The sequence below is a fragment of the Apis mellifera genome, linkage group LG9 (assembly GCF_003254395.2).
Source record: "Apis mellifera strain DH4 linkage group LG9, Amel_HAv3.1, whole genome shotgun sequence".
NCBI lineage: Eukaryota > Metazoa > Arthropoda > Insecta > Hymenoptera > Apidae > Apis > Apis mellifera.
Window position 1 is genome coordinate 4269315 of NC_037646.1, and position 19629 is coordinate 4288943.

Genomic DNA, 19629 nt, shown 5'->3' on the forward strand with positions numbered 1-19629 from the left:
TTACTTTTGTTGTAAAATTTTTAAAAATATCTTTGTAAGAATTGTGATCTAAATTAATCAAGATATAAGAGATTATTATTATTTTTGACTGTAGAATTTGTATATCATAAATAGCACAGATTATCGTCATTAACCAAAGAATGTATACTAATAGCATTTCGAATATTAATACAACCGAGATTCGAACATTATCAAGTATTGTTGTTACGAATATTATTTCCAAATACTATCGTAGAATATTGGACTATTATCAAATATTATATGTAGAACATTATTATCTCAATTATTGTAAATAATAACTCGTATTCATTTATGTACCAACTATTCTTGAATTTTAACTACTCTGGTATTATTTATCTTGTTAATTTAACCAATAAATTTATTAAAATCATTAGAAAGAAAAATACTCATTTTTTATTCTTCCCTTATATTTATTTAGAATACATGTTTCATTTAAAAATATTCTCGAATGAAACAAAAATTAAATATACATTAGGAGATTAATAATCTTGCATTATTCGATAATCGAGTTAATAATTAATTGCGTGATAATAATCTTCAAGTCTTTGAGAATATAACACGGAAAGTATTAATTTTAAAAGATTAAAAATCAGAAAGAAGGAAATATTCAAATATTCATAAATCATATTTTAGATTTAAATTTCGTTAGAGAGAATTTCAATTCACACCAGTTTGAAATGTATTTAATACGATGAAAATTCATTTTCAAAAATCAAATATTATTCACATTGTTAATCTTTGAGAAGTCGGAAACGTTTCGTGCGTCTTCTCGTATTTACTGTCTTTCGAAGTTCAGCCTTTCTTCGTGTATTCGTTTGCACGAAACTCCTTGCTCCAATATTTATGCACGCAACATTCACCGGAAAGTTTCGCTTCTATCAACTTCTCGGATTTGAAGTTTTAACTAAACTTTCACAATGAATAAATTGACACGCGGCTAACGCACTCTTACGAAACAATGAAGCAACGATATCGACCTATTGTAATCCTGATTGAAACTTTTGTACAATTATCAATTAACTTTCGAGAATGAGGAAAAACAATCTTATTGAACCTTTTTATTAATATTTTTAATGGCAAATCGTTTCAAGAAATATCCAAATACTTTGTACAAAGAGAGGGAAATATTTTGAAAACACTTGATAATTATTAATTTTAAAAAGAAATATAGATATTAATATTTATGATTCAAATTTTATCGTATTATTTAATTATCGATATTTATTATGAACAGTTTAATTTTTTTCCTTACTTTTGTACAAGTGCACACATCGTATCGTTCACTCAACAATTTCAAAAAAAGGGAGATGCATTTCATATTCCATTTTTCATGCTCTATTTCCACATCCTCTCTTATATTTTACTTTTAATTATTCCTGCAATTGAACATCTCTCGATTTAATTATATTCAAAATAGAAATTCGAGATTCAGTAACGCAAGATGTAGAAATGTAATTTCGATATGTATTAAATTATTGAAAGATGAAATGATTGAAGATTCGAGTTTTAACGTTTTACAGATTTATTAAAAAATAACGTCAATCAGCTTGATTAAATATATTCAATATTCTCTTTATTACAATTAAATTCTTGTATCGATTTATTAATAATTCCTCCCTAATTTATTTTTCACATTTACATTTACCAATTTAAAATTTTCACGTCAACGACAAATTATTTATCGTTTTAATATAATCTTTTCATAAATTTTAGCGACACTAGCGCCACGTGATTAACTACTAAAACCCAATATATATATATATCGAATTACTAGATATTACTAAATTATCCATGCACATCTTTAATTATTTACCACTTTCCTACTTTTCGTTATTTACAAACACGAGAGAAATATATTTTGTTAACTCTTTTAAACCTCTGCAGAGAAAAATACAATCGTGAACATAACATTCGTTTCTACAACTTCATTAATATAAAACCACATTTGAATCAACAACTCGACGTTCGAATAATTACGTACGAAATCGGTTGTTTTCTACAACCAATCTAATAATAAATCATCGCCCCGATATTTCACGGGGAGAAAAAATACACAGAAATAAGAATGGAGGAAATATCGTTGTGAATTCGAGAAACCCGTTAACGCGCTCGCGATCCTGTGGCGTGCACTGATTAACCCCAGAAGCACTCCTTTGATCTCGCCGCGGCGTGCTCGAGGAAATTAGAAACACTCCGCGAATTTACGTGAGAGCCAGTTTCACGTGGTATACGTGATATCTATGTGTGTGTGCGTGTGCACGAGGAAACGTTCGCGACAACGAAGTCGATTCACGGGGGTTTTAGAAGGGGGCGCGACCAGTTCGAATCAAACGCGAACAGAGTTAATGACGCTATCAAGGAGAAACTTTCTCCACGGTGTACGCACGGAAATTCGTGTGGATTCAACACTGTGAAGAGGAATGCGCGTCGGTGAAGTGGGGAGAAGGGAGGGGGTTGCAAATCTACAGGGTGTTCCTGAATGCAGTTGTTCTAATCTGATTTATCCTCGGTCGAGGAATTTTAGGTATTTTTTGAATTTTGATTCGGGGAATTTTTTTGTCTGCACGGAGGTCGGGCTAGGTTTGCGTTATTGTATCCGACTTTTTGTGAAGTTTTTCGAACGTTTTTTTGATCGAGGAATTTTAGATATTTTTTCGAATTTCGAGGAATTTTTATTTGTGCTTTCGTGTATGTATTTATGATTGTATATTATTAATATTTGTATATTATTGCATCAATTATTTTCCAATTTTTGGTAATTATAAATAGAAGAATATATTTGATTTTATATAATAATATTTTTGAGTAACTTTATCATTAAGATGAATTCATAGAAGAAAGAAGAAATCATCTCTTAATTGTTCCATGAAAATTGTGTCTATAGTTATACGAGTATGATAATCATAAAAAATTAGAAATATATTAAATGAAAATATGAAGATAAAATCAAATTTTATTATTATTATCTCTTTTTGAAACATATTGCACGAAATATAATCTTTAATTTTTCTCTCTGCTCTCATCTTCAATGACCCAATCATAGTTATAAGAGATTTCATTCGCTTTCAGAAGAAGAATACGAAATAATTTACAATAATAGGTGCGGAAATGAAAGAGAAATGGGTTGCTTTTCCTGGAATTGTTCGAAACGAGACTATAACTTTGTTTCGTATGTAGGACTTGGTGAAGTCTGTTCCATGCACAGAAGTGGTTCTAGAAACTGAACCAGGCTATACATCTTTGTGTACGCGAAGGTGAAAAGAATTGGAAAATATTGGGGAAAGAATTTAAAGGGAAACACGTTGCCCATTGTGTGCGGAATTTCACCTATTATATATCTTTTTTCAGAATTGTGTACGAATACAATGCCACTCGTTTCAACATAGAGTATATTATCCATCTTGCCTCCAGACAAGAAAAAAGACATTCTCTAATCATTTTCTAATTCCTGATAAAAGAATTTAAAGAAAGGAAACGTAGAAAACATTATTAATTAAATTTTACACTGTCTTCACATTGTATTTTATCCTTTCTCATTTTAAAGTTAAAATTTTGCAAGAATAAGATCATAAAGAATCAATTGGATATCTACTAGATCAATTTTTCCAAGAAACACTATTCTCCTAGACAATTTCAAACAAAAACAAGAACTTTTCATTTACCCAATTACAAAATATATACAAAATATATTTTATTTATAAAACATTCCTCACTTGCCATATTAATTCAACCAATTCAAGATTATAATTTTATCTCTCGTAATTTATTATCGAAAATAGTAAACGATAAACTTTGGATGGATAAAAACGAAATAAATGAAACAGCCTGTATCGAAGAGGAAGAGTTCGGTGACTTGCGATGCCGTACACGCGCGACTCGCGTGCATCGGGGAGGGAAGGGGTGGTTGGCGAGGGATAGAGCCGAGCATGCTGAATACGTCGAGTTCCCCGCGATACTCTGTAATGTCGTGAAGCATGTACTTACACACTACTGTAAGATTCTTCGAGCCGCTGGCCGTGGAGAAGGTCGGCGCGTCCGCCGTAACTTCGCAACTGAATTTACCCGAGAGGGCGAAGTTGACGTCGCGCAGGGTTACCTGGCTCTTGTTCGAGTTCTCCTCCTGAAACAGGGCAACGTGTGTGCAAAGTGAATGCAAATGGATGTATCAGCCTTGGCGTTATCGCCACGTTATCGCGAAAACGTTGGAGGAATCAACGATAAATACATTTACGGCCTGAGTTAAACTTCACAGTTAAATTTCGCTTCTGATTGTTTGATAGGAGAGTTTCGTATTAGTTTGCCCCGTTGTCGTTTGAAATTGAATACGGTTCATTTAGTTTGTATTTAAGTTCGTTTTGAAATGGAAGATCGAGTTGTGGATGGTAGAACTGGGTATTTTTTGTTTTATATTCGATGATTAATAATTGATTCTGTTATTTTTTTTAGAGGAATTTAAATCATTTGGAATTGATTCCTTTTTTTTTATAATTTTATTGGTTTGAAATCCAGGTATTAATAGTAGTAGTTTGATAGAAGAATTTTCTAATAATTTTAATTTAATTATCATCGATTGTGTTTGTATTTTCTCATGTCCAATATACAATTTTTTTACAATATAATATGAAATAATGAATATTATATTCTTATGTAATGTTTTATTTACAACTAAATTAATGCAGTTAAAGAACAAATAATTTTATTAAATTTTGTATATAGATAAATAGATATATTAAATGTAAAAAAATTTGTCTATGATTGCAATTCATTTTTAAATTGATAATGACGATTTTAATTGATTTATAATTAATGTATTATTAATTTATTTATTATTATATGTATATTACTTTTCATATATACAACTGTCACAATTGTTTAAATTTATAATTTGATTTATACATATATATAAATAAAGTATCAGAGAGACGAAACGGATTGACTCTAAATCCTTTCCCTTCCTTATATTTTATTGCAGAATCCATTTGAAATCCGACTTTTAGAGTGTACACATCAATTCAAGAGATCTTTCATGCCATTGCTGTACCTTCCAGGTTATGCAATACCATATATCATGACTGTCAGGCATAAATATTGGATTTTCAACGATTTTTTTGTCAAACATTCTCCCCAGTATATATAAATCATTAATTCCTTATCCCTGTGAATTATGTATAAATATAATTCTCTGTCTCTAAATGTTATTTCCTTTATTGAATTGAAAAGAATACATTTTTCCTAACCAACCAATATTAATAAAAATTATTAATACTTAAAAGAAAGTATTTATCAGTATTTATTGAAAATATGCTAATACCTTGTGCATTAATGTATTAATAGTTTCGTATTTTGTTGATACAATGTTAACAAATACACGGATATTAACGTTAATGTTCCATAATACAATAACAATTGAAAATTAATTTTGGTACTCGTTATTATTGTTGTAATCTGATTCAAACGGCTTTATACATTATTCAGGCAACGCAATGTTCGACAAGCTGATAATGACCAATAAATAATATAAAATCATTATTACACGTGACGATCTAATCAGATAGATTTTTTCTTGTTTTCCCAATCTCGTCAAACGTTTTACACGAGCGTGAGCATATATCTATGGACGAATTAATACGTAAATTAGTATTAACGATTGTATTTCGAAATGGTAGCTGTTATTGGATGATCGAAATTCTCGAACGAAAGCTCATTATTTAAATCGAACCCACAAACCCAATGAGAATTCAATTTGCTCGTTGCAATTTACCGAATTAACAGTTTTGATGACGTTATTTAATCGAGAAACAATTGTTTTGTTGTCCACTTTTTTTCTTTCTTTTCTTTCTTTCTTTTTCTCTCTCTCTCTCTTTAATTCTCATTTACATAGAATATTCTGTTTCCTATTCGATGTTACGCACAATTTAATTATTACTGGCATACATAATATATTAATTTGATTTATTATATTAAAAACTTCAAATATTTCAGAAATGATAAAGATTAAAATTGAAAATTATTAATTATTAATAATATGCAACGTAATTAAAAACCTTTTAGTAGATAGCAACGAGAAAATATTTTTAACGAAATGCATATGAAACGCGCAATTTTGAATAAGCTTTTAACCGATATTGATTATTAAATAAATAATATATCTGTCAGGATATTTAACAAATAAAGCAAATTTTGCAAAAGCATGAACGATATATTATTATTATTTAAATGAAACAATATTGACAGGAAAAACAAATCATTTACAAAATTTCAAATGATCGAATTTCAAAGATCCATACACCATTTTAAAAGAAATTCATTCGTTCAAACAGATCATTTCATATTCTTACAATTTTTTACAACGTTACATCAAAAATCTATCTTAAAAAACTTTTATACCTTAAACCATAACCAACCAGCTGTTATAAAATTATATCATCACCTCGAGAAAAGACTTTTATATCTAAAATCGAACAATTCCCTCCCCTTCCCAAAAGATGTTAAACGTTTCCTCGCGCATTTCACGCCCGAATATAAAATTTCACATCGACCATTCCACGTGCATACGAGCGTGGAAATTCACCTGATCGCGTGCTAATCGATATCCATGCAGCTCTACACGTCTCAAACATCTGGATCTATATATATATATATATACCGATTCGAGATTATTACCTCTGGGGACATCCGTCGTGTCACGAAATATTAAACGTTTCGTCCTATATTCTATATTAAAAGAGACGGCGGAACCGTCGAAGTCACACAAAGGCTGCAAAGAGACTCTCTCTTTCTTTCTTTTTCTTTCTTCTCCCTCCCACCCCCTCCTTAAATGTTTCTCCGGTGACCAACGCAGAGCTCGAGCACTCGAGAAAATCGTCATCTTATCAGGAATTACCCTGCACTCGAGTAAATTGGCTCGATGAAGCGAGCGCGAAGGCCGAGACACGCGGGGGCGAGATAGCGGCGGAGGGAGCTTCTTCCCCCGGGAATAGTGGTGGAAGATCGTTTCATCGTTACAGGCAAAGGCAAAATATGCATAATTAGCGGGATTTAAATAACGAAGGAGGAAGATATGCCGTTGGACGGAAGAGAGAGAGGGAGAGAGAGGGGTGGCTTTTAACGGGGATGAAAGAAACGAAGGAGGAGGAGAAGGGCTTTTTTCATCAAGCTTCGTTGATTTATGTGTGTGTTAGGTGCATACGATGGATGGCTGAGGAAACTGTGGAAAAAATTATTCATTATGGAATCTTGAATTTTCTTCTCTGATGTTTGTTGTTAAGATGTTTATTAGGGATGTTTATTAGGGAACATGTACAATGGATGAGGTTTAAGGAAGTATTTTTTTTTTCAAAGAAATTCAATTAAATTCTTATATCTTTGTGAATTATTGTGTAATGGTCTTCTTTGTTATTTAAGGATTTGAAGAAGATTTTGAATTATGTAAATTGATTGTGAAATTGATTACTATTTAGAGATGAATTATTAAATGAAGAATAAAAATTTTTATGTAACTAAAAAGAAATCTTTGGTTTTAGGATGAAGAAAATGTTAAAATTTTTTACCAAATACATTTTTATTAAAAAAATGTATTTTACGACATCCATTTAATGAACGTTCAGTTTCACATTTATTCAATGATTAAATACTAATTTTCTAATATCCGATATTGCAATATATCTTTACGCTATTATGCTTTCTCTTCATGTTTCACAGTAGATTATGCCTGTAATATTCAGACTCGACTGTGTATTAAGTTTTTACCGCATTTTTCTAAGTATCATAAAAACATTTATACGCTGTCGTATCTTAAGGCAATTTTGCGGATCATATATATCATATAACATTCAATTCCATAAAAAAGCCAAAAAAAAAAAAAAAAGAAAGAAGCAACTGTACAAACAAATATACGAAAAAAAAAAAAATAAAAAAATAACGTCAACTCGTTATATCAGCTCTCGAAGTGCTCAAAAGAGAAAAATGGTTATCCAACTAGGAAGAAAAAAGAGCGAGGACAAAGAAAAAACGAAAATATAAAAGCTCTCGTCACGATGTATGATAGAGTGCGTAAGTAAAAAAAAAAGTTCAAAACTGGCTTGATACCGTTAAAATGAACGTACGATGTATATATATTTCCTTCACACGCGTCGCACAATGTTTTCCGTTCAAACCTTTCTCAGCCATGCGAAATGGCCATCGAAAATTAAGGTTTTTACAAATTAACAGAGAGATATTCAACGACAGCGAAATTCGTGGATATATGTGCTCGTATCGAGACGCGAATTTTCAATTACTGTCACAGCTACTTTCGTAACTAGATCTGTCAGAATAATATGTTCCCTCAAAAGGAATACCGAATGAAGTTTAAAATTAAAAAAGAATAGAATATCTAATTTCGATATAATTAAAAAAAATACAATCAATATATAATCAATATAGTCAAATTGAACGCTTGGAGTGTTAAAGAAATTTTTGAAAATTTAAAGATGAGAAAAAAAAAGATATCGTACCAATCTATATTCAATAGAATATTCAACGTGGTGCACATTACCTATTCTAATGAATAAATAAACGATCTATGGCTATCTATTTTTTTATTAATACCAAATATTCACCATTAAAGATGAATAAACTTTTAAACAAACGAAACAAACAAAATATTAAAATCCTCGTCAATCATTATCGATATATCTATATAAAATTAAACTACGTGAATCATCTTTCGACACATAAGCGCAAACACGAGTACAAAGCACTCTGAATTACGGAGAACAGATGCATATGCGTCTGGCCGATAAACGTAAAAGCGACGATTCCATATTCGCCATTGTTCGTTCGACAGGCAAAATAACGGGAACAGCGAAAACAACAACAGGGCAGACGTGGCTGGTTTTCAGCCGCGTAAACGCGTATGAGCAGCGCCATGATGGAGGCGGCCTGCGCGGAACCGAAAATGGGTACCGGAAACGCGTGCAAACATCGGGATCGCGCGGAAATGTTCGAACGTTGATAAAAGCCGCCTGTTTTACGGCGATTACAGCGGTCAAGGATGCTGTTAACAAGCGTCGCACGGCACGCTCGTGCGATGAAACCACATATTTGGATCGTTCCTGGCCAACCGGAAGGTTAATCCCGCGTCACATCCACCGTTGTTTGTTGTTTCGACGATTGATGCGGGCTACAACTCTTCCCTCCCCCCCTCTACTCTTCGAAATATTCTCATTCCGAAAACAAAGGATTGGATTCGCTTATTTTGACGAAATCCTCTTTTCACGACTGGTTTATTCGATAAGTTTTATCGAAAAGGAATTCGAGTTGCTCATAGATTTTATTTTATTTTATTTTATGGAGTTGGATTGTTTGTTATTTCTTGTTGAACGTAGTGTATTCGAAGAATGTTTCTCCTTCGATAATTTGCAAACTTTTGTGATACTTCTGCTTGACTGATGTGATTATATTCGTATGATGAAAGGTTAATCGTACATAATGAATTCATTATTAAATGGATATTTGTTATCGATTAAAAGTCTTAAATGATGATGCCTGATTAATCGAGCTGTTAATTATAAATTGTAATCTACGTATTTACATATGTTTAACGTGTAAATTGCAAGTGATATAATGCTTGATTAAATTTATTCAAATTGTAGATAACGCTTTGTGCGTTGTATATATATCTCGCGACAATAATCTAATAACAATTGTAATCTAATCTAATTTGATAATGTAATCCCTCTTGTTTCTATAAATTTCTCAAACACGAGAAAGAGAGCTGATTGAAATGTATAATAATACTTTCCATAGCCAATTAATATCGTGCGTGCAAAGGAAACCAAAAAAAGAAAAAAAAAATGGATTGACACTCACGTCAACGTGAATCCCGGTAACATTGAAGATCTTGGTCGACGGCTCCTCGCTCGGTGTGTAACGGTAGAACTCGTACCTGCCGCGCAGGTACCACTTGAGGGAGTAAAGGGGCGCCTCCTCGAGATTGTAATGGCAGCGGAGAATCACCTTCTGACCACGTTCCGCTATCTCCGGAACTACTTCTAGGCTGACATTCCGCAGGCAGCTCGCACCTTTGTGGGAAATGAGAACAGGAACGGAGCATTAAGTCTAGTGTGCATCATTAGTCCGCTTTTACTCCTCGCGCCGGAGGTTGCACAGCACGCGTCAGCGAGAAATTGCAATTCCACCGAATGACAATTCCTCTCGCTCCCCTCCACCCTAACCTATTCCGTCTCCCACTCAGCCAAACACACACACACATACATCACATATGTAAACGTTTCACACCATTTCAAACGTACACACCGTACAATTTTTCTTCTCTCACGCTTTCCAACCCCTCCCTCCTTCATCCATCTCTTCTCCCTCCTTCGCACACCCTCGATCAACACACCGCTTTCTTTCGCTTCGTTCTCATCCCCCTCCCTTCCTCCCAGGGAACGTACACACCCCCTATTTCCTGTATTTTCCGCTGACGTTTACCCCGGATTATCGACGATTCGACCTATTAAAGCCCCGAGCAATTGAACCGTATACGTCATTCATATTAAAACAGAATCGAGCTTTTGCTTCTGCTTCTTGATGTCGCTGCAGGATGAGACCTCTTATTACGTGCTAGCTTCCGGCTACGGGGGAAGTAGGTAGACGTCGCTCGGCGAATAGGGGCGAAACTCCGCGGGGCTGATTTAGACTCTCTCCCAGCAGCCTGATATTTTAGCGGCCATATTATCTTTTCGACGGGGCTTTGTCATTGGAAAAGGGGGACACCGCCGTGACCTGGAGAAGGATTATTAATTGGCGTAGGATGTTGGTTCCGTGTATTTCGTACATTGTGATTACCCTGTGTGTAATCGTTAAAATTCGGATTGGATTATTTTATCTTCTCTCAACGATATGGATCTGCAGATATTGTTCGTCGATTCGTGCGAATTCTTTGAATTTTTATTCTTGAAAATGTGTGTGTTTGTTTTTTAATTTAATTTTAAAGATTCGTATGTTTCTTTTTTTTGTTGTATTGAAAAATTAATTTTAGATCATAAGATTTAAAGATTGCAAGGATAGTTTTTTATTTAAGGAAATTAAAATGATTGGAAGAGATCAACTTGCACGAATTTCGTTGAGGATAATTGATTATATTATTAATATAATCAATCGTTATCGATTTGCGTGGTAATATTTCATGTAATATAGAGCTCGTAATTCCACATGACCTATCTATTGTCCCAAAAATTCATTGTTCGAACTTATGCATTTGTTACAAGAGATTTCAGTGAGAAAATGGGATCATATCAAGAATTAAAATTCGGTCAATATAGAATTTTTATCGATCAATCTAACAATTGTACGAATAGAAAAGAAAAATTATAGCACTTACGTATGTTTTATTCGAGAGTTGGCTTTATTTAGTAAAAAAGAATTCGGTAAAAAAGATGGAAATCATTTATTGTAATTGTCTCAATCTTATCAATGCTTGAAATTTATATCAAATCCTCGAAGGAAGAAGAAATTATTTTTATTCTACAATTCAGAAAAATTTCAATAAACTTTGTTTCAAATTGCGCAGTTTGTGCAATAATTTATATGAAAGAAAAGAAATCGAAAGAACTTTTTTTTTTTTCAAAAACTTCGAAATAGTAAACTCCGTACTCTTCTCTATTGAATCACGTGACCAGAATGAGACTTGAAATTTCTTTTAGAAAATAGAATACTAGTTTCCCAACTAAAATTTATTCTATTTTTTATCTACCTACTTCACGACATATACAGAATTTAATCTAAAAAATATTCTTTTGCAAACTTTTAAATTTTAAATTTCTTATTCTCACCAATGCTATCAATATAATAATAATAATATAATATCTTTTAAATATTCTCGAATATTTTTATCTTTCTTGATCTTATAAATAAAAACACAGTACAATAATTAAGTACGAAAATATTATTTTATCGTTCAAAGTTTAATTCGAAGATATTTTGTGAAACACATTTTTTACGATTATGGCTATGTCAATGAATGACATATAATATAGCTTGTGCATTGATGAAAACGAACACGATATTGTATCGATTTTATGCTATTCAACTATTTTTCAACGAATAAATATTAAAACATGTTTTGCATTATAGATATTTTTTTTTATATATAAATATTAAAAAAAAATTGTCACGTATATATATGAGCTATAAAATATGAAAACACGGAGAGGGAAATAACTTTTCATGGGGGTTTTATTTTAATATCTGCGTCATCAATATCTCTTTATGCAGTATCACGTATTGTCACAAAAATAGCATTGTAATCGTAATGACGTTTGAGGCAAAAAAAAAAAAAAAAAGATGCAATTTTTTATGGAATTTTAAATCGATAAAATGTTGTTATATTTGATTTTTTCTTTTTTTTTTTTTTTCTAGAAAAGTTAAAGCTTATTGAGAGAATTGTAAATACGTAGCAATGGAGTTCTGTGTACACGTTCTAAAAGATATGTTTTTTCAACAGATTCAACTGGTCTTGTTCAAAGTAAACACAGGTGTCAATGGGAGAATAACTGGAATGCACTTGGTGCACATTTTAAAAAGTTTTCGAAACTGAAAAATAATGACGAAATGTTATTTTAATTTTTTGATTCGTAAAATGCCTGTAAACTCTAAACTTCGTTTCACAATTATATATTCCTCCGAAAGAATCTTTCTTTTAATTTAAAACGATCAATTATAAAATTATAACTCCTTATTATTTTGCTACAAAACTTTAATGAATATTTTATTTATTATCGTTAATACTTTTTCATAAATTTAATAATTTTTCAATTTCTATTAATATTATCAATAAATGTATCATAAAATACATTGTATTTATTGAAAAAAAAAATAGAAAAATTTAAATATTTAAATATACAGAAAGAGATACGTATATCAGTCTCTTAAACTTTTTTCGACACTTAATATCTATACATATTTTTCATCCATATTTCGGGCGACATTTGTGACAAGTAGGAGAAAAATAAATGAAAATTCTTGGCGCACAAAAGCCAAAAAGCTGCAAAGTTGGAGGAGTATTTCCTCCTTTCATTTCGAACTGAAAGAAATTCTAGGAAATGTAGGCAGGTACATGGCGCATGTTGAAAGTTTCTGGGGACTGCTTTTGAGGATCGCGATGTTCTCAATTTTCGTTTGCTTTCTTCTGCTCTTTTACCTTGTTATTCGACGCGCGAGAAAAAAAAATATATATATATATATACATCTCAATTTGAGATCTATTTATAGATTACAATGTGCATGATATCACATGCATCCTATTTATTGCAATTTATTGAATTTTCATTGATTAATCGTGAAAGTTTTATTTCTTACTTACTTTTAGAAATGAAATGGATCAATTTCTTTTTTTCCAAGAATTCTTAATTGCCAAAATTTTTACAAAAGTCGTGTCTAGAATCCAATTTTTGTTTTTTTTCCTTTCCTAAATTCGACAATTGATGAGAAGATTCAGAACTAAAATATATTTTCGTTAATTGTAATTACTAAAGATATAGTTGTCTCTCCCTCTTTCTCGATTTTCACTGTTTTCATAATCAACGAGCACTTCTGCCTACCATTTCATTCTGATATTTTCAGCCAACGTGCGAACATGCACTAAGCAAACTAAGCTTCAATTCCTGACCACAATTAGAATTGCAGAATCCAGTTAGTTCTTCCTCCGCCTAGTCTCTTTTTCTTTTCCCAATGAATTGCAAATAACTCTTATTCGATGAATTAATGTTGTTTAACTAAAAAAAAAAGAATATTGCCAAATGCAAAACAAAAACAACTTGAATTATTTCATCGAATAAAGCGTACCTTTCTATAGAAACGAGTTTTTCATTTATATTGGAAGTTTAAGAGTTTCATTATAGTCAAATCAAAAGAAAATAGAAACTATAGATCCTCCACGTTACTTTAAAAATCTCTGTATAAATTTAAATTCTTAAAAATCAAATAAAATCAAATCTTTCAACACGATGTATCCTCGTTATTCAACGAAAAATCCAATTAAAGAATTTTCAAATAAAAATCGATGCAACAACAATGATAAACAACGAAATTTATACAAATTTTACCATCCTTCTATATATTAATGAAAAACACATTGTAATTATTCATTATTAACATTAAAACCCATTTCATTATAAAATTTCATTTCAATATTCCACGGCAAATTTTCATTTTCGAAAAACATAAACACACGAAACAATATTAAATACATTTCTCACATTTCCACTTCACGTATAATATATATATCTAAATCCCAAATGAAGATAATGTCAATCCGATTTCCCTTGCACGCTGGAGAAAAAGTTTCGCGGAAATGGTCCCCTTTAAAATAGCGATAATTAAAACCGGTCAATTTCCAGTCTTATCTAAATTTTCAGCGCTCGGGGAACCGTCCATTCGACGTTTCGAGCGCGATAAATTTCACGCGAGCCGGGGGTCCACCGTTCATTTCTGACATTTTCATCCAATCCGAAAACCTGGCATGAAACAAATCGATCAATTACGGCTTTCGTCCCTCTCTCTCTCTCCCCCTCTCTTTTTTTTATCGCTCGAGCTTTCCCCAGCCTCGGTTTACAACTGGGTGTGCAGCTGCGAGCACGGTTTACGCAAATTAAACGGCACACGAAGCTGCACGAGCTATAATCAGAATTGCAAAATTTCGTACGCGGAAACAGACAGAGAAGGATATTGCTCGTCTTCTTTTTAGATATATATATATATATTTTACAAGTTTGGATGCACCTGATGCCGTAAATAAACGCGTGTATTCCCCGTGTTGAAAGTTTTATTACGGTGTAACACGTGGAAACGTGTCGGTTTCCTTAGAGAAATATATATCTCAAGGTTTCGAGCAAAATCGCGAGGATGATCGAAATATTTGAAAAGTATATATATCTGTTTATCCGAGTTTAAGGGATTTTTGAAATTCGGTTTCGATAAATATCGTTTCTACTTCTTTTTTTTTTTTTTTGAAGGCATGAGAACAATACAGGTTTCAATGGAAAATTTGATGTTCGAATTCAAATATGCAAAAGTATTCCCGCGATACGGGTTTTGTATTAAAAAAAAAATGAATTTCTTCCTTGCATCTATATAGGATTATTCATGAACTGGATAAACGTTGCTCGAATTATTATTGAGTTACGAAAGAAGAGAATTTCTTCAATTTTTATCATCATCAACTGTTAAATCATATTTATTAGAAGGGAAATGTGAAAAGTTTCATTTCAATATTCGGCTCAGAATTTTGTTTACGCACAATTGAGCACAATTGAGGACGAAATCACTGATTCCAAAACACGGAATCCGATATTTATATACAACCGAGTCCAATTTCCAAACGAAAATTCTCCCAATATGATATAAATATTCTCATAAACTCTTACTTAATACCAACGCATTGAATCGCAAAGTAAACAGAGAATCGAGCGCAAGAGGTAAGAGCGAGATTTCTCTGTGGATCTGTTCACAAAAAAAGGAAAAAAAGAGGGAAAACATCCTTCCCTCTTACCAGGGCCGCAAACACAATCCGGAAGTACGAGTGGAAGATTCGATCGCACTGGAGGGAATTCGATACTACAATACGAGCGGCTTATTGTCGTTCCACGGGACTGAACTTTCGACTTTGAGACCTGGGCGGCGCTAGTCGCAGTGAATCAAGCGGAAGTAACAAACAGATTTAGCATCGTGAGCTGTACAGTTACACATGTTGAAAAAGGCGAGGTTTTTCGTTATACGTCACGAACACTGGCGAATGCCGGGACAAGTTAACGAATTCCCTGAGTTATTACGGGAAGTTTGGCGGTTCGATGGAAGGGAGAGGAGGGTTGACAATGGCCGCGTCGCGACGCCATCGCGATTTTTCACCGTTGTACACCACGTTTCCGTGGCCAGGGTGAAATTCGGCGACGATTCCGTAATCGCGAGTTTTTTCCACCGCCGAGATGTATCATATTGTTTCGAAGAAAAGTCGGTAACACGTGGCAGAGTTTTCACCCACGATGTACACGCGTGTGTGAGTGTGTGTTTCATATTAGATAGAAAAAGTTTGGTTGGATGTGAGGTTGATCGTGTCACGATTGCAAGTTTGATGGAGGGGAAATGTAATATGATGAAACGTGATTTATTTAATATTATATTTATAGCAGTAATATATAGTTAGGAAGTAATGTGAGAATAATGTGTCGTATAATGCTTATGAATAATATAATAATGCAGTAAGAAATAGTAAGTAGTATAATGATAAATGTATACATTGGTATCTGATTCAAATTATGGAATGAAATTTAGATAATTTTTATTATGAAGGAACAATGAATTATTTTATTGAAATTATTCCTTGATAATTGCTTTATTATTATAATTTAAATATGCGAAGAAATGGATTAAATCAAGAAAGGTAATAATTGAATATATTTATAAGATAAGTCTCGATTGTAAATCGTGAAAATATTTTCTACAAATTCAAAGCAATTAACAGAAATGTAATATACAATTGGAAATATTACAAGCTTATGAATTTTTCAAAAGTGTTCGTTTGTTAATCGAATGTAGCTATCGAATGGTTCGTTGAAAAATTTTAACGGTTAAAAATTTTACGGCCAATTCCTTCATCAAGCGTCCGATGAACTGAAAATGCAATTTATTTCGTAGAAATCGGTATGTTTGTACGATTTGATTACGTAGGATTGCAAATGCAAATTCGAATAAAAAAAAAATTTAGTAAATTTTCAAGCAATTACAAGTCCTTCCCAACATGTATAACGATTTTAATACAAACGAAATTTATAACATTTCATACTTATAACATTTTGATAAAATTAAAAATAAAATCCTGTTATTCGAAACAGTTTGCCTTTTCATTGAAAATGAAATTCTATGTTGATTTTATTTTTTTAAATAAAATAACTACTTGTTATTTGTTTCGAGATTTTATTTCAAATAAATTCTTTAAACTGTCCATAAAATGGATTCACGACACGAACAAATAATTTAGATATGAGATTAAATAATTTTAAAAAACCCAATTTATTAAATTATATCTTTTTCACGACTTTTTTTATACAGTTTGTTATATTCATTTATGCTTATTTATACAGTAACAAAATAATAAATATAATAAATTTTTGAAGTAGTCTTCACATTATTAATGGAGAAGCTGTACTTCTTTTTTCTTTAAACATGCAATATACTATTTTCTTTTAAAAGAAAGAATATTCGCAAATTAAAAGCTCTTTCACTGCTGAACTTCTTTAAAAGCACAAAAAAGGATACGTAAAATGAAAAATAATTTCTTAAAATACTTTATCGATCTTGTCTCTTCTTTTCTTCACCAGTTACTGTTTTTTCATAATGTGTAATATCAATCAATATTACGATAAGTTAGCCTAAATTACATTGCATTTATATTAAATTAGTCTACAGATGAACAAGATTCTTTTATTGACTTTGAAAACGAATCGAAAAAATGCATTAAAATAAAAAAGATAAAGAAAAAAAACTAGAACATGAGAGGATGAGAGGAAACGGACGAAAATGAAAAGAGAGGGGAGAAAAAGAGGGGAAAAAAAAATAAAACACGAGGTAAAACGAACTGGAAACAAGTGTATGTATGAGAGCAATACATAGATAGGCAAATGAAAATGTAGTGATGGTCGACTGCATGGTTCGAACGTCGTTCTAAAATCCCGGAAAATAGCGTAATTGCATGAAAAACAAAAACGCATTGCTTTCCCAATGATTCAATATAAAATATACAGAAAGAAAAATAAATAAAATAGGCCTATAATAATAATAATATTATGAAAGAAAGTGAATTTTTTTTAACTTTTTTCAATGGAATATTTCATTATTTATATATACTTCAGTAAAATTTAAAAAAAAAATCACTTTTCTTGAAAGCAAATTCTGAAATTCTATAAAATTATTAAAATTTGCATGCTGTTAGATTATTAAAGAAAATTCATCTTTTAAAAGCATTTATTGTTCCATAGAAATATAGAATCATAATATAAAGTAAGAATCTTACAGAATTTGGGAGAAAAATATTCATCTAAAGTGAATCAGAGAAGGAATATATATTTTAAGTATTATACATTAAGGTATTGGAAAAGCAAGAAGATTATCATGAAATATCATGAAAACAACAATTCAAAATTATTAAAAAAAAAAAGGAAAAACAAATTCCTATTAAATTTGCATTACTTTTCAACAAAAATGAATTTTCAATCCAATAGAAAAAAAAAAATAATTTTAATCCAATCCAATTTACAATTTTCAATTTCAAAACTTTGAGCTAAACAAAATTAAATTCCTATCAAATTGCCTTATTTTTCCAATATAAAAATGAATTTTCAATTAAACAGAAAACATATCGCAATTCAATCCAATTTATAGTTTCATCAAACGATAAGCCAGTTAATAAAGTATTCAAAAGCTTTAAACCAAACTAAAATTAAATTCCTCATCAAATTAACCTCATCTCCCAACAAAAATGAATCAGATACAAATGAATCAGTAGGAAATATTTCAATCCAATCCAAGTTTTACACTTTCGTCCAACTATAAACCCCCCCTCCCACAATCATTTTACAACCATTCTTTCCTCCTGTCCTCGTGTTTCTCGCGCGGAAACGAACATCGAAACCAACAACTCACGCCCTTTCATCAAACAAGAAGACAGAAACGGCGTTGAAATCCCACCCTCGATGAACCACTCCATGCTTCTCCTCAACTTTAAGGCCACTTAAACAGAGAGAGAGAAAAAAAAAAAAGGAGGAAAAAAAAAAGGCATAACTATGCACGCACATTCCCCTCGAATTCTTCCTCCTTCCTCTTCTTTTTCTTCTACGTTCGTTACACGTATCCCTTTATTGCTCTTCGAGGATGCGGAACACGTATCTCGTGAAGGGATAACATCTTCTGCCCGGCGAAAACGAGTGCCAATTGAATCTGGGCGGCTGATAAGCGGCCGATACCATGGCCATCTTGGCCCCTTCGCGACCCATTAACAGGGGGATCCACGTTACCCCTTTAACCGGCGTTTAAAATTGGCCATGCGAGAAATTAGGACGTTCTTCTTCCCAGGTGGTATATATACCACTCTCTGTATATACCACGGGGCGAGGGAGCGTGTGGTATATGGGCGTTATCGTTGGTTGGTCATCGTTGAGTGATAACGTTACACCGTTGGTGTTGGAACGTTTGTAATTTCTCAACCGTGGAAAAATTTTTATATAAGCGATATTCGTGATTCATGGGTCATGAATTCTTTCTTCTTTTTATTTTTCCAGCGAGTTCCTAATTGTGCGTTGGAATTTTATTTTTAATATTTCATTTGGACGTGTAGTGGAGTTTTTTTTTTTTTATTGTTATTAGTCGAAGAAAGTTTTGGAATATTTATTTTTTTTTTTTTTGGAGTTTAATAGTGGTGGGTACGTTGTTTTATTTTGAAACAACATATTGTAAAATATAGCAGCACGGCTTGAGAAGTTTGAAGTTGTTTGATATCGTGTAATTGTATGTTGTATGTTGAGTCAAAAGTTTTCATGCATTATTTTACAAGGAAATTCGTAAATGGGTTAT

General features: G+C 32.0%; 1 protein-coding gene across 4 annotated transcripts in view; it reads right to left on the reverse strand.

The window, feature by feature from the left end:
• Positions 1 to 19629, reverse strand: part of LOC725264 — a 194693-nt gene that overhangs the window by 99533 nt on the left and 75531 nt on the right. For all 4 annotated transcript variants that reach the window (XR_001704291.2, XM_006559912.3, XM_006559911.3 and 1 more), the window contains exons 2-3: positions 9874 to 10085; positions 4006 to 4141 (exon numbers count right to left, since the gene is read on the reverse strand). Coding sequence is in view for 3 of the 4 variants with exons in the window: in XM_006559912.3 (XP_006559975.1) it covers positions 4006 to 4141; positions 9874 to 10085 (348 nt within the window). In the remaining variant the exon portion in view is untranslated. The remainder of the gene's footprint in view (positions 1 to 4005; positions 4142 to 9873; positions 10086 to 19629) is intronic.